Below are 13,623 nucleotides of genomic sequence, written 5' to 3' on the forward strand. Positions count from 1 at the left end.
AAATATAGGGGGAAAATATAAAAAATTTTATATTTTTTAATATTATTAATAAAACAACAATTTCACTATATTTCTAACAGAAAAATTTAATCTCAATTAACTAATAAATGAGATTTTAAGTTTCTTAGACCTCGTATGTGTGATTTCAAGGATACAACTAAACTTGGATGGGGAATTGTCCTTTGGCCATTAAAGAAATGGTATTTTGCGTCATCATCTACTGCCTTTTGGGGCTATTTAGGGCATAATAGCGTGCGCAATTAATCAGAACCGCAAAACCCGATCCGGCCCGCACGCGCAGCGTTTTGTTCGAAGCGCAGGCAAAATAAAATTTGAAAATCTTTCTATTCTCAACCGCGCTCACCAGAACAAAAAATTTTTTATTTAACGATTTTTTCGAACTTTACTTCACCATCCACTTTCAAAAATTTGAAACTCTCTCAAATCTCAACCGGACTCACCTTCAACAATTATTGCGATGGATCTAAGCATCAATTGCCTCACATTCTTCCTACACGATCTCGGGGCCAATTGGGCACCAATGGCGACGTGAATTTGCAAATTTTATGACCGTTTTTGGTTTATTCTTTTTGCCATGACTGTAACTGGAGTTCACTGAAGCTTATAAACAGACCGGGTCGTGTTGTTTTTCACCTAACTCACGTTACATAGCTGTTGCCGTCGATTATCGCTTGTTATCCGGGGCACTCACTCTTTTAAGGTAATTCTCCCTTCTTTCTTATTTTCCTTTTTTTCCAACTCGGATGTAACTAGTAATCTTTCATGTAATTTAAGATTGTAAATAGGTAGTGATATCGTTCTGGTAATTGCTGCAACTTAGTTAGATCCTGACATTGTTTCGCAGTGATTTGTAATGCCGGCTTCATTCAGTTTAGTTCTTAGCTTTTTTGTAACATTATGATATAACTCAGGTACAATAGATATATAGTTAAGTTCCCACAGCTAGTTAAAATGGTGTTGGTGAGATTCAAATCTTATGCAGCTAGACTTGTTTCTTATTTGTAGTCAATTTATTAGTTTATCGGAAAACAATTATTGATACGGCCTGATTTTTGGCCCAAATTCCGTGTTTCAGAGTTTTCTCAGAAACCTCCTTTGACACCATTGTTTGAAAATATTATCAGTAATCTTTTTGAGGAAGGTTTATCAATATAAGATGAATGGAATTTTGCGCCAATTTATATATAAGGTTATTGCTTGGTGCTGGTCAAGGAAGCATGGTCCTCAGAGGGATGCTTTGGGAATGCTAAGTATATAGACCTTTGAATGTACTTTTATGTTTGTGATGCAGGTTGTGCAGTTGTTTTCATGCTTGGGTAAGATAAGCTACATCGAATGGGCACTTGATTCTGAGTACATTCTTTGTGGTCTTTTTAAAAGACCAATGATACAGGCATGGCCACTGATCCAACCTGAGTGGACATGCAAAATAAATGAAGGGTCTACTGGCATTGATTACGGTCGATGGAGTCCAGATAGCTGTCACATTCTTACTACATCCGATTTTGAGCTGCAATTAACAGTTTGGTCACTACTGAACACAGCATGCGTTCATGTGCAATGGCCTAAGCATGCTTTGAAGGGGGTCTCTTTCACTGAAGATGGGAAATTTGCTGCCATTTGTACCAGACGTGATTGCAAGGACTACACAAATCTGCTTTCATGCAGTTCTTGGGAGATAATGGGTGTTTTTGCTGATGATACATTGGATTTGGCTGATATTAAATGGGCACCAGATGATAACTCCATAGTGATTTGGGATTCACATTTGGAATATAAGGTAGTTGATGTTGTGTGCTTCATTGCTTTAAAATTAGATACTACTACTTTCATTTAATCCACTTTCTAAATGATGCTAATATACAAAAAATTGAAATGATTCTGATTGGCCCCCTTTTTTCATGTAAACTTCAAGGTTCCATACTATGCACCTTGAATTTCCTAGCAAATGAAACCTGCTCTGCATGTACCTAGAGAGCATTGTGTTTTCCAACTTTCTATAGATATGTAAAAGATGAATCTTCACAAGACCTTGAGTTTATAAAATGGGGGTTTTCATTTGAGCCTATTGATTCTGTGGTCCCTGGTATACTTGATTGTAACATGAGAGAATGATCACCAACCATGAAACACTCATGTTGTGTACAGGTTCTTATTTACTCACCGGATGGAAGGTGTCTATTCAAGTATCAAGCATATGAAAGTGGACTTGGAGTAAAAAGTGTTTCATGGTCTCCATGCCGCCAGTTTCTGGCTGTGGGTGGTTTTGACCAAATGTTGCGGGTATTGGATCACTTGACATGGAAAACATTTGTTGAATTTATTCACCTATCAACTGTCCGTGCTCCTTGCTTTGCTGCTGTTTTCAAGGTAATTGGATTTCTTGTTCAAAGTTGACAGACTTGAAAAAGATAATTTAATTCATTTGAAGTGTATTTTACCTCCTGTTTCTTAAAATGGCAGCAGGTAGATGAACCGTTGCAACTTGATATGTCCGAATTATGTTTGAGCGATGATTTTATGCAAGGTGGTTCTGGTAAGTGCAGTTTTCAAACGTTTCTTTAACAAGTTGCACTCGCATCTTTATCTATATGTATAATATTTTAGTTAGAAAATCAATTTGAAACTCTCGTCTCTATTTTCCGTCTTACTTTCCACTTATGTATGCTATTTTTGTTGGTCTGAAAGTTTTTCATGTTTGCAGCCTTGATTATATCTTAGTTGAATTCTATAAAATTCTAGACAAATATTCTTATATTATTAGTGAGTTCCATAAGCAAGCAAGATGTCTGGTGGATGTAGAATTTTGAAATATTTGACCAACACTGCCTCTTTATTCTTGTTCTTGCAAATGAAGAAACCCAAAGTCAGTTCCTGATTTCATCATCTAAGGTAAACTTCACCGATAGTTTATCAGTTTGGAAAATAGAAAAAAAAAAAAAAAAGAAGTTCATAATTGTGCAGTGATATTATCTTCCCTCTCACTGACACTGGCATATATGATCTTTCACTGTAATGTCCCTCTATATCTTATTTTTATACGCAATTTTTGGTTTTCCAATCATTTGATTAGTGCCCTTTTTCCCCCAAGAAGACGCTTCAGATGGACACTTCAGAGTTAGGTATGAAGTTATGGAAGTACCAATTACTTTGCCTTTTCAGAAGCCTCCCGCAGACAAACCAAACCCTAAGCAAGGAATAAAGCTGTAGATGTGCTACCGGACTCGAGTGACTGTAGATGTGCTACCAGACTCGAGTGACTATAGCTGTGCTGCTGTAGATGTGCTACCAGATGGAAAAACAAATGAGTCATGAAATCAATGTTTTGTGTCACAACCTGGATGACATGTAACCATTTGTAAGCATGTAAGCAATTCTGACTCCCTACCCCATCGCCATTACCTCTTTGTGGTCCATATTATAGCTGTCTCTCTCTTGTGCTTTAACAATACCTCGTCTAGGGACACTATTTTCTCTGTTTAGTTTCTATGTATGGTTGAGAAAGGAAGTGGAAGGGTAGAATTACATTTTTATGGGTCATGGGAGGACAGGAATCTATCCAGGACAATCTCAAAGATTTGGTAGATGGGGAATCTGATTTCATGACTCATTTGTTTTTCCTACGGTTGGATTCGAGTTAAACTAAGTCGAACTTGACTCGATTTATATGGAACTGAATTCAAGCTCGTTTCAAATAAGCTTGATCTCAGCTTGTTTCAAAAGAGTTAAGCTTGAGTTTGATTCGAACTTGAATTCGAATCAAACTTTTAACTAACTCATTATTAAAACAACGTCATTTTAATACATATTGATTAAAATGATATCATTATGTATCAAAATTTTAGTTCATAAGCTTGACAAGCTAAAAACTCCAAAGTTTGAGTTTGAAAATGTTGAACTTTTAAGCTTGAGCTCGTTTCAGGCTTGTCCAAGCCGAACTCAAATAAAAAAAAACAAAGAAGTTCATAATTGTGCAGTGATATTATCTTCCCTCACACTGACACTGGCATATATGATCTTTCACCGTAATGTCCCTCTATATCTTATTTTTATACGCAATTTTTGGTTTTTCCAATCATTTGATTAGTGCTCTTTTTCCCCCAAGAAGACGCTCCAGATGGACACTTCAGAGTTAGGTATGAAGTTATGGAAGTACCAATTACTTTGCCTTTTCAGAAGCCTCCTGCAGACAAACCAAACCCTAAGCAAGGAATCGGTGAGCTCTGTTTCCTTTTTAACAAATAAAATGTAACTAAATGCAGTACCGGTTGAAGGCAATACCATCAACTTCTGAATAAGAATGCAAGGCTGGTGCACTGTGTAATATACTCAGAACTCAGCTTGAAGGTTCTAGTACTTAATAACAGACTGATAAGACAGGCCAATCAATTTCAAGAATTTTTAATTCCTTGCATTTTATGAGCTGAAGAAAATTAATTTTAATTTTGCAGGCCTTATGTCATGGAGCAGCGATAGTCAATATATTTGCACTCGTAATGATAGCATGCCAACTGCTCTTTGGATATGGGACATTCATCGTCTTGAACTTGCTATCGTCTTGATGCAGAAGGACCCCATCCGAGCAGCAGCATGGGACCCAACATGCACACGTCTTGTTCTTTCCACTGGAAGCTCTCACTTGTATATGTGGATCCCTTCTAGTGCCTACTGAGTAATCCGCTACCACAGTTTAACATAACTGATCTGAAATGGAATCAAAATGGAAGTTGTCTTCTCCTCAAAGACACAGTCATTCTGCTGTGCTGCTGTAGATGTGCTACCAGACTCGAGTGACTATAGCTCAGATGATTAAATCAATGTTTTGTGTCACATCCTGGATGACATGTAACCATTTGTAAGCATGTAAGCAATTCTGACTCCCTACCCCATCGCCATTACCTCTTTGTGGTCCATATTATAGCTGTCTCTCTCTTGTGTTTTAACAATACCTCGTCTAGGGACACTATTTTCTCTGTTTAGTTTCTATGTATGGTTGAGAAAGGAAGTGGAAGGGTAGAATTACATTTTTATGGGTCATGGGAGGACAGGAATCTATCCAGGACAATCTCAAAGATTTGGTAGATGGGGAATCTGATTTCATGACTCATTTGTTTTTCCTAGGGTTGGATTCAAGCTAAGCCGAGTCAAACTCGATTCGATTTATATGAAACTGAACTCGAACTCGCTTCAAATAAGCTTGATCTCAGCTTGTTTCAAAAGAGTCGAGCTTGAGTTCGATTCGAACTCGAATTCGAATCAAATTTTTAACTAATTCATTATTAAAATAACGTCATTTTAATACATATTAATTAAAATGATATCATTATGTATCAAAATTTTAGCTCACAAGTTTGATAAGCTAAACACTCTAAAGTTTGAGCTAAAAAATGTTAAACTTTTAGGTTTGAGCTCGTTTCAGGCTTGTTCAAACCGAACTCAAATAAGTTCGGTTTGAATACAGCCCTAGTTTTTCCTTCGTACTGCTTTTGGGCTCTACTGAACATGTGATGTGAAATAGGTAGTTTGACGTCGACAAATGGTGTGAATTGCAAGTTTTTGTAAGACTTGGAAAATAATTACAGCTTCTCTGCATTTCCTATTTAAGTTCTTCATTGCTTGTCAGACTGCCAACAGAATGGTGGGATTGGGACCAGCATGTTTGTTCTGTAAAAGAGTCTGGTAGACATTGAAGACATTTGACACATATCAAGTGATGGGTTGATTTTGAATTAGGGATAAAGTAACACTTAATTACGTGATGACATATCATCTATGTAGTTAATTGTGTACTCACAAGGGTCTATATGTAACAGTGCTCTTATTTAATAAAGTGGTGGAAGAAAAAGTAAACGCAAAACTTGAGGGCGGCACAATAACTGGCAAGAAATATTGTATTTGGCTTGCAATTTTCAAAGTAGTTTGAAAAATGTGTTGAAGCAAGGCCAGGATTTCCAACCCATCTCAAGACTTATGCAATTTTTTATAGAAAATGGTATCACTATTTTATTCTTTATGTTTATTAGATGGTTAAATGTATTGTTGAAGATAAATCTATCAATTTGAAGACTGAAATGGACTCTTATGCTTCTTCGAATACTATCTTAATATTGAAGTTATGTTCATATAACTGTTGCAATCTATTAAACGTGTATTAGAAGTATTGTGAGTGGACAGTTGAAAGGGGAGAGTGTAATGAGTGAATGAGTGACATGAAGGCAAGCATGGAAAACATGTCGAAAGTCCAAGATGTTGACATTGACAACAACACCACATGGAAGGGAAAAGTCTCATGTGCCATACAACATTTTCCAAGATGTCGCAATCAACATGACAATGAAGTTGTGCCTAAGATAATTGGCATCCCTTAAGCCATTGAGTTGTGCCACAAGTAAAAAACTTTGACGATTGTTTGGCAAACATTTGTAAGAATTATATGCGCAAGCGTGTGCATAGACCTTATTGTGTGTTAGTGTGGTTTTCTGAAACATTTAGGTAGAGGTTGATTAGGGTCGAATTCGAATCTGGATTTGAATAAGCTTGAAACAAATTCAGCTTAACAGAGCTCATGTTCAAGCTCGATTCTGACAATTCAATATTTTCAAGCTCAGACTTCTAAGGTATTCAGTTCATCAAGTTTGTGAGTTTAAAAATTTGATATAAAATGACATTGTTTTAACACTGAGCATAGTTTAAAACTTGATTTAAGCTCTAACTTGAGTCGAACTTAAACACTTTTGAAATGAGCTTAATAAGCTCGAGTTTGGTTCTATATAAAACGAGTTGAACTAGAATTTGAATTCTACTCAATTCAAATCCAATCCTAGGATTGATAATTAAGACATGAGATGTGCTCCTCTTATTATATTGACAATCTTTATATGACTCTTTAAGAGGAAGGGTCTTAGTAAAAGGGAAGGACAAAAGCCAAGTTTGATAAGAGTTATTCATATTTGACAATGAAAAAAGAATATTAGGTTATTTTTATACAAATTGGCTTTGAATTAAGTCGTTCTCCTAATGAATTTATGATAGGACATAACTAAAGAACCTTAACCTAATGAATACAATACATGTAGGCTTAACCTAGCTTAAGGGCGACATCAGGATTGTTACTCCACGTCAAAACTCTAGGCTCACGATTGGTAAATGTAAATCTACCTATATTAAATTCAAACTTAATATAATTAAGGACTTTGAAATTCATATTCTACCTCTCTCCAACAGTTAAAAGGTCACAAATAAAACAAAGCAGCCAAGAATGACTAAATTAATTTGATGACCGGCAATAATTCAATTCAAAGCCGTCCCAATTTTTTCCAGCAAGTTTTCTAAATTAGAGTAAGATGTTGCGCCATGTTATCATTACCAAGGCAAATATATTATTGTGACATTAGTTCGCGTATTTTTAAACGAGATAATCTTATTTGAGTTAATATATTACTTTAGGGTAAATTGACTAATTTTAATAAGTAAAATTTGGAATCCAATAACTAACTTTACAACAATTATACTAATAAGTTAAAAGTTTGATATTGATATGTTGTTAAAATGTCTTAAATTCATATCCGTTCATTTAGAGATTCTATATCTTTTGTCATCAAATCTACCCTTCCAAACTATTTAAGCTATTTATTTAAACAGGGTGAAATGACTATTTCCCATCCAAAGTTTGACATAAACTCAACTTCTTACCTGTAAACTATTAAAACTCTAAATACCCGTCTGTTTATTAAATTTTACTATTATTATTAAGGTTAAAATTGTCATTTATCAAAATATTTAAAAAGGCTAAAACTTTATCACATTTTCCACTCCCAATTTTAAAAATATAACAAATTTTTCCACACCCAAAGTTTGAAAAATCAATATTTTCCTCCAGGATTTTCCCAACCACGCTATCAGTGGCTAGAGACAGTGACAACCTTCTCCTCTTTCCCTCTCAGCTTCTCTACCATGGAAGACCACCAGTACTAACTGGAACGGTGGCCTAAAGACCGACGTTTCCTAGAATCTTTGTCGGCTCTTTGTTACGAAAAGCGATGAAGATTGGTGCGAAACAAATATCTTCAACATTAAGACAAAGATGAAGACTAAGGATGTTGAAGATCGATGTTTTGCATTGATCTTTGTCTCAAAGAGCCTACGAAGATTCCAAGAAATGCCCAACGAAGATCAGTGCAAAATGCCGATCTTCGGGCCACCATTCTAGCTAATATTGGTGGTCTTCCATAGCAAAGAAGTTGGGAGAGAGAGAGGAGAAGGGTGTCGTCGTCTCTGGCCAACAACAACATGGCTGGGAAAACCCTAGGGGAAAATGTTTATTTTTCAAATTTTAGATAAAAAAAATTGTTAAATTTTTAAACTTGTGGGGGGAGTGAATGTGATAAATTTTTAGTTTTTTTAAATATTTTAATAAATAACAATTTTACCTCTGATAGTAACAACAAAATTTAACAGACGGGTAGATATTTAAATTTTTTAAAATTAACATTAAACCTTGGATGGGACATGGTCATTTGGCCTTTAAATAACATTATTGAATGCTTCCAAGGTTCTTGAATAAAGTTATCGGACAAAATAAGAACAACCAATCAATGTGGTAGGTAGTCAATCTTAGAAGGTCAAGTCATTGCTGCATATTGCAGAAATTACCACAACAAAAAGCCTAACTCATATTTGACATCAGGATTACCTCATTTAGACGTCAGGATCGTCCATTTCATAGCCTATATATAACACTAACTCTGAACTCCAAATTCCTGTGCTCAGAGAAAATCATGAAGATTTCAAGCAATTTAATCGTTCTAGTTTCAGTATTTTTGTTGTTAATTTCATGGGTAAATTCAACCCCAACTGCAAGTTTACAAAGTTTCAAACAATGCCTCTCGTTCAATTCCAGGATTTCTTATCCTTCCTCTAGTTTTTACACCCCACATAATTCTTCATCTTTTTTTTCAATCCTAAATTCCACTGCCCAAAACCTCAGATATTTGGAGCCTTCAAAGCCCAAGCCTCAGTTTATTTTCACGCCTTTGAATGAACCCCAAGTCCAGGCAGCCGTTATTTGCTCCAAAATGCTCGGATTTCATCTGAGAGTCCGCAGCGGAGGCCATGACTATGAGGGTCTCTCCTATGTCTCTGAAATCGAAACGCCTTTTATAATCGTCGACCTCGCCAGGCTTCGATCCGTCGACGTTGATATTCAACAAAACAACGCCTGGGTTCAGGCGGGTGCCACAGTCGGTGAAGTCTACTACAGAATTGCAGAGAAAAGCCAAGTTCACGGCTTTCCTGCCGGCCTTTGCACAAGTTTAGGCATTGGTGGGCACATTACAGGCGGAGCTTACGGTTCCATGATGAGAAAATACGGCCTTGGAGTTGACAATGTTCTTGACGCCCGTATGGTCAACGCCAATGGCAGAATTCTGGACCGAGCAGCCATGGGAGAAGACCTCTTTTGGGCCATAAGAGGCGGCGGAGGGGCAAGCTTCGGAGTCATTCTCGCCTGGAAGATAAAACTGGTTCCTGTACCACCAACCGTCACAGTATTTACAGTCACCAAGTCACTGGAGCAAGGCGCCACTAAAATACTATACAAATGGCAACAAGTTGCAAATAAACTTGATGAGAATCTCTTTATTAGAGTTATGATTCAAAACGGCACAGGCCAAAACGGCACCAGAACAGTGACAAATTCATACAACGCCCTGTTTCTCGGCGACGCTGAAAGTCTCCTGAAGGTGATGAAGAAGAGCTTCCCGGAATTGGGTTTAACGCGAAAAGATTGTACTGAAACAAGCTGGATCAATTCTGTGCTTTACATCGCCCTGATTCCGAGCAACATAACTGCTGAATTTCTTCTTCAGGGGAAGCCTTTTTCTCCCAAGTCGTATTTCAAAGTGAAATCAGATTTTGTAAAAGAGCCGATTCCTGAAACTGCACTTGAGGGGATATGGAAAAGGTTTTTACAGGAAGATAATCCGTTTTCAATATGGAATCCGTACGGTGGAATGATGAGCAGGATTTCAGAATCTGCAACTCCTTTTCCTCATAGAAAGGGGGTTTTGTTCAAAATCCAGTACGGGACGTATTGGGTGGATGGAGAAAAGAGCGACGGAAAGCATATAGATTGGATAAGGAAGCTTTACAAATACATGACGCCTTATGTTTCTCAGTCTCCCAGAGAAGCGTATGTGAATTACAGAGATCTTGACCTGGGTATCAACAAGAAGCGATACACGAGCTACAGTCAGGCGAAGATCTGGGGCGAGAAGTATTTCAAGGATAATTTCAACAGATTAGTGAAAGTAAAGACCAAATTTGATCCCGAAAATTTCTTCAGGCATGAACAGAGTATTCCTCCTCTTCGATTCTACCACTGAAAAGGCTTAACAGATGAATGAGTTTGTGTATTTTATTGAGTTGTTTGCATTACTTTTGAAGCAGGCGGGCAGTTTGGTTAGTTAAATAGAACAAAAATTTTAGTCATTTTCGCTTTCTGGAGCCAAGTGTTTCTCGCAAGATTTGGACATTTAAATTCATTCAGTTTAGTAGTTTTTATAGCGGGGTGTCTCAAGTCTTTGTTTGGGAAAGGTACCGTGAGTCTCACGCAAGCTAAAAACACTACTGAGTAGGTTTTGGAGGTGAGTTCTTCACAATTGATATTAGATAGTATCACGATGAGAAAGAATCCCTTAAACCAACAGGATTAATGCATTTGAAATGAAAGATTAGGTTAAATTTTCAATATAATTTGTTAATTTGATATGATATAATATAATATAAAAAAAATTAAGTTAAATTTGACTTTCATTGATAAGAAATTTAATTCAAGTAATAGGGTTGGATTCGAGCATATTGGGGTTGATACAAAATAATTCAAATTATCTAAATTGATCCCAATGTTTAAAAAATTATTACTATAGTAGACTTTGTCAGGGGCAAATGAAAGAAAGTTGAAGGATAAATATTAACAATAGTTAAAATCTTTATAGATTATATATAATTGTGTCTATATATAGTTGTAATTACTCGTATTATTCTTGTTTTATTTAAAAATTTATTTTAATTTTTGATAGTAAAAATAATATTTGATTACTAAGATTATTAACTTGATTAGTCTTGAACTATAATTTTTTAAATTATTTATAAATAAGCGAAAATGTTATGTATAATGTTTTGTTAACCCTAGATTAAAATAGACAATTTTGAATCAATTACAGTTATATCTGGTTAATCTGAACATATTTTAAATTGGGTTAAGATTAAAATTTTTTTATATAAATATAATTTAACTAAGGATAAAGTTGAAGATTTTTAACTTAAAATTTGAATTAATATAAGATGAATATGACCTCCTAACACGAACAAACAGTTTATGCAAGACATTGTATTCGTTGACTCGTACTCGCGTATGATGACAACACTGGTCCTGATTGACTTGATGTGAGCCCCAGCACAATTTTGGCTTTGAATTAGTGTGGAAAAACATCCCCCAAACTGATGGAGGCAAATTCTACCAAACCTAAATTGAACTATTTAATCACTTTGAAAATAGCAGTGGTGCACTAATTTTCTTTGAGTGGGGGACTTTGAAATCAGTTTGTGGGAAATGCCCAAAAACCAAATTTACATATAATCTTGAGACCTGAAGTCTAGAATATCATAAATCTAAACCTGAAGTTCTGAATCTTATTTGTAACTTGAAGTTTATAAAATTATGAATATGGACTTGCAGTCCTGAACATCATAAATCTGGATCTGAAATTTTGAATATCATGCGTAACCCGAAGTTTACGGAATCATAAATTTAGACCTAAAGTCATAAATATTATTTGTAACTTGAAGTTTACAAAAACCAAAAATTTGGACAAGAAGTCCTGATATTATTTAAATATTTATTTTTATTGTATTCCATTTATTTGAATATTTATTTATTCGCATATTTATTTATTTGAATCTTTATTTTTATTTATATCTGATTCACAACCTGAAGCTTGTAAAATCGTGAGAAAATCATATGTATGGGCCCGAAGTCTCGAGTTTTACGATTTACAGCTTGAAGTTTGTAAAATCATGAGAATACATATATATAGGCCAGAAGTCCCAAGTTTCATCAAAGTCTTTATTTTAGAATAATGATATCACCTTTGCAACCTGAAGTTTGCATAAAGTGTGAAAAATATGGACTTGAAGTCCAAAATATAATCAGAATACATATTAAAATATTTTGAATACTAATTACAAAAACCAAAGTTTTGTAAATATGAGATAATATATGGACCTGAAGCTTCCAAAATTAATCCCAATAATTCTCCTACAAAATCAGCTATTTTGTAGATATGAAATAATATTTAAACCTGAAGTTTCAAAGATTAACTCATATATATTGTCTGCAAAACCAAAAATTTTGTAAATATGACAATAATTGAACCTAAAGTTCCTAAAATTGGATGAATAATATTAAATGAGTTTTTTGCATGAGTCTCCACCTAGAATTTATGAGCCTTGAAAACTAACTAAATAAAATGTCCCAGAAGGACAAGTACAAAGCTATTATTTTTCGACATTATATCTCTGAAGGATTGCAAGCCGAAATATGGATATAATAATAAATCCATTAAATTTATGGAGAAATTTGAAAGATAGATTTGAACATCAGAGTCAATAATACTCTCAATGGTTTTATAATTTAATATAACTCTGTAATATTCAGAATCTTTTTTTGAATGTGAAAGATAAAATATTCCCCACATTTTATTTTATGCTCCTATAGTAACAATATTGGAAAAGAATTTTGAATTAATATTTTTCTTGAGGTGAACGCAACTACCAAATGTAGTTATCATGGATATTAGAAATAATAGAAAAGCTCAGTCACACCACCAGAAGTGGACTAAAACTGAGACGAAATAAATTATAATGCAGAGTAAATCACCAAACAATAAGTGTGGTTATAAATGTCATTGGTGGTGTACCTGTAGTACGCACAAACATTGGGTGAATCTATATTGAGCACCCATAAGAATTAAATTTTTAATAAGTTAGATTTTGTCGCTCTAATAATTCTTGATGTTTCAAATCATCTTTCAAAGAATAACAATATGGGTCACTTGAATAGTGATAAGGATGCCCAAGATTTTTATAAGCCCATCATATATATTTTGGAGTCATAAATATTATTTTGTCTTTCAGTATCATATTCTTTTCCTTTCAATATTTTGTGTATGTTATAACTAACGTAATTTTTAAATGAAAGGAAATGGACTCCAAAATTGAAGCGTTGACTTCAAAAGTTGATGTGAGAGACATGTGTTTGGTGGATAGTGCAACAACGCACACAATTCTCAAGGAAAAGAAATTTTTCTTAACTTTAGCATTAATTGAAACTAAAGTAAATACCATATCAAGATCAATTGATCTGATAGAAGGCTCCAGAAGAGCCACAATTATATTAAACAATGAGACCAAATTAAGCATCAATAATACATTATATTCAAGTAGATCCAAAAGAAATCTACTGAGTTTTAAAGATATAAGAAAAAATGGTTATTATTTTGAAACCATGAGTGAAAATGGTACAAAATTCATTTGTATAACTAG

The 13,623-nt window shown here is 34.8% G+C and overlaps 1 protein-coding gene and 1 pseudogene across 1 annotated transcript; both read left to right on the forward strand.

The window, feature by feature from the left end:
* Window positions 1–295: 295 nt before the first annotated feature.
* LOC123225445 lies at window positions 296–5,000 on the forward strand (annotated as a pseudogene).
* A 3,775-nt stretch (window positions 5,001–8,775) lies between these two features.
* LOC123225246 (berberine bridge enzyme-like 15) lies at window positions 8,776–10,509 on the forward strand. Its single transcript, XM_044649163.1, has one exon. It carries the CDS (start codon window positions 8,799–8,801, stop codon window positions 10,401–10,403), a length of 1,605 nt encoding a protein of 534 aa, XP_044505098.1. The 5' UTR covers window positions 8,776–8,798; the 3' UTR covers window positions 10,404–10,509.
* The last annotated feature ends 3,114 nt before the right edge of the window (window positions 10,510–13,623 follow it).

Source organism: Mangifera indica, chromosome 9, assembly GCF_011075055.1.
Source record: "Mangifera indica cultivar Alphonso chromosome 9, CATAS_Mindica_2.1, whole genome shotgun sequence".
Taxonomy (NCBI): domain Eukaryota; kingdom Viridiplantae; phylum Streptophyta; class Magnoliopsida; order Sapindales; family Anacardiaceae; genus Mangifera; species Mangifera indica.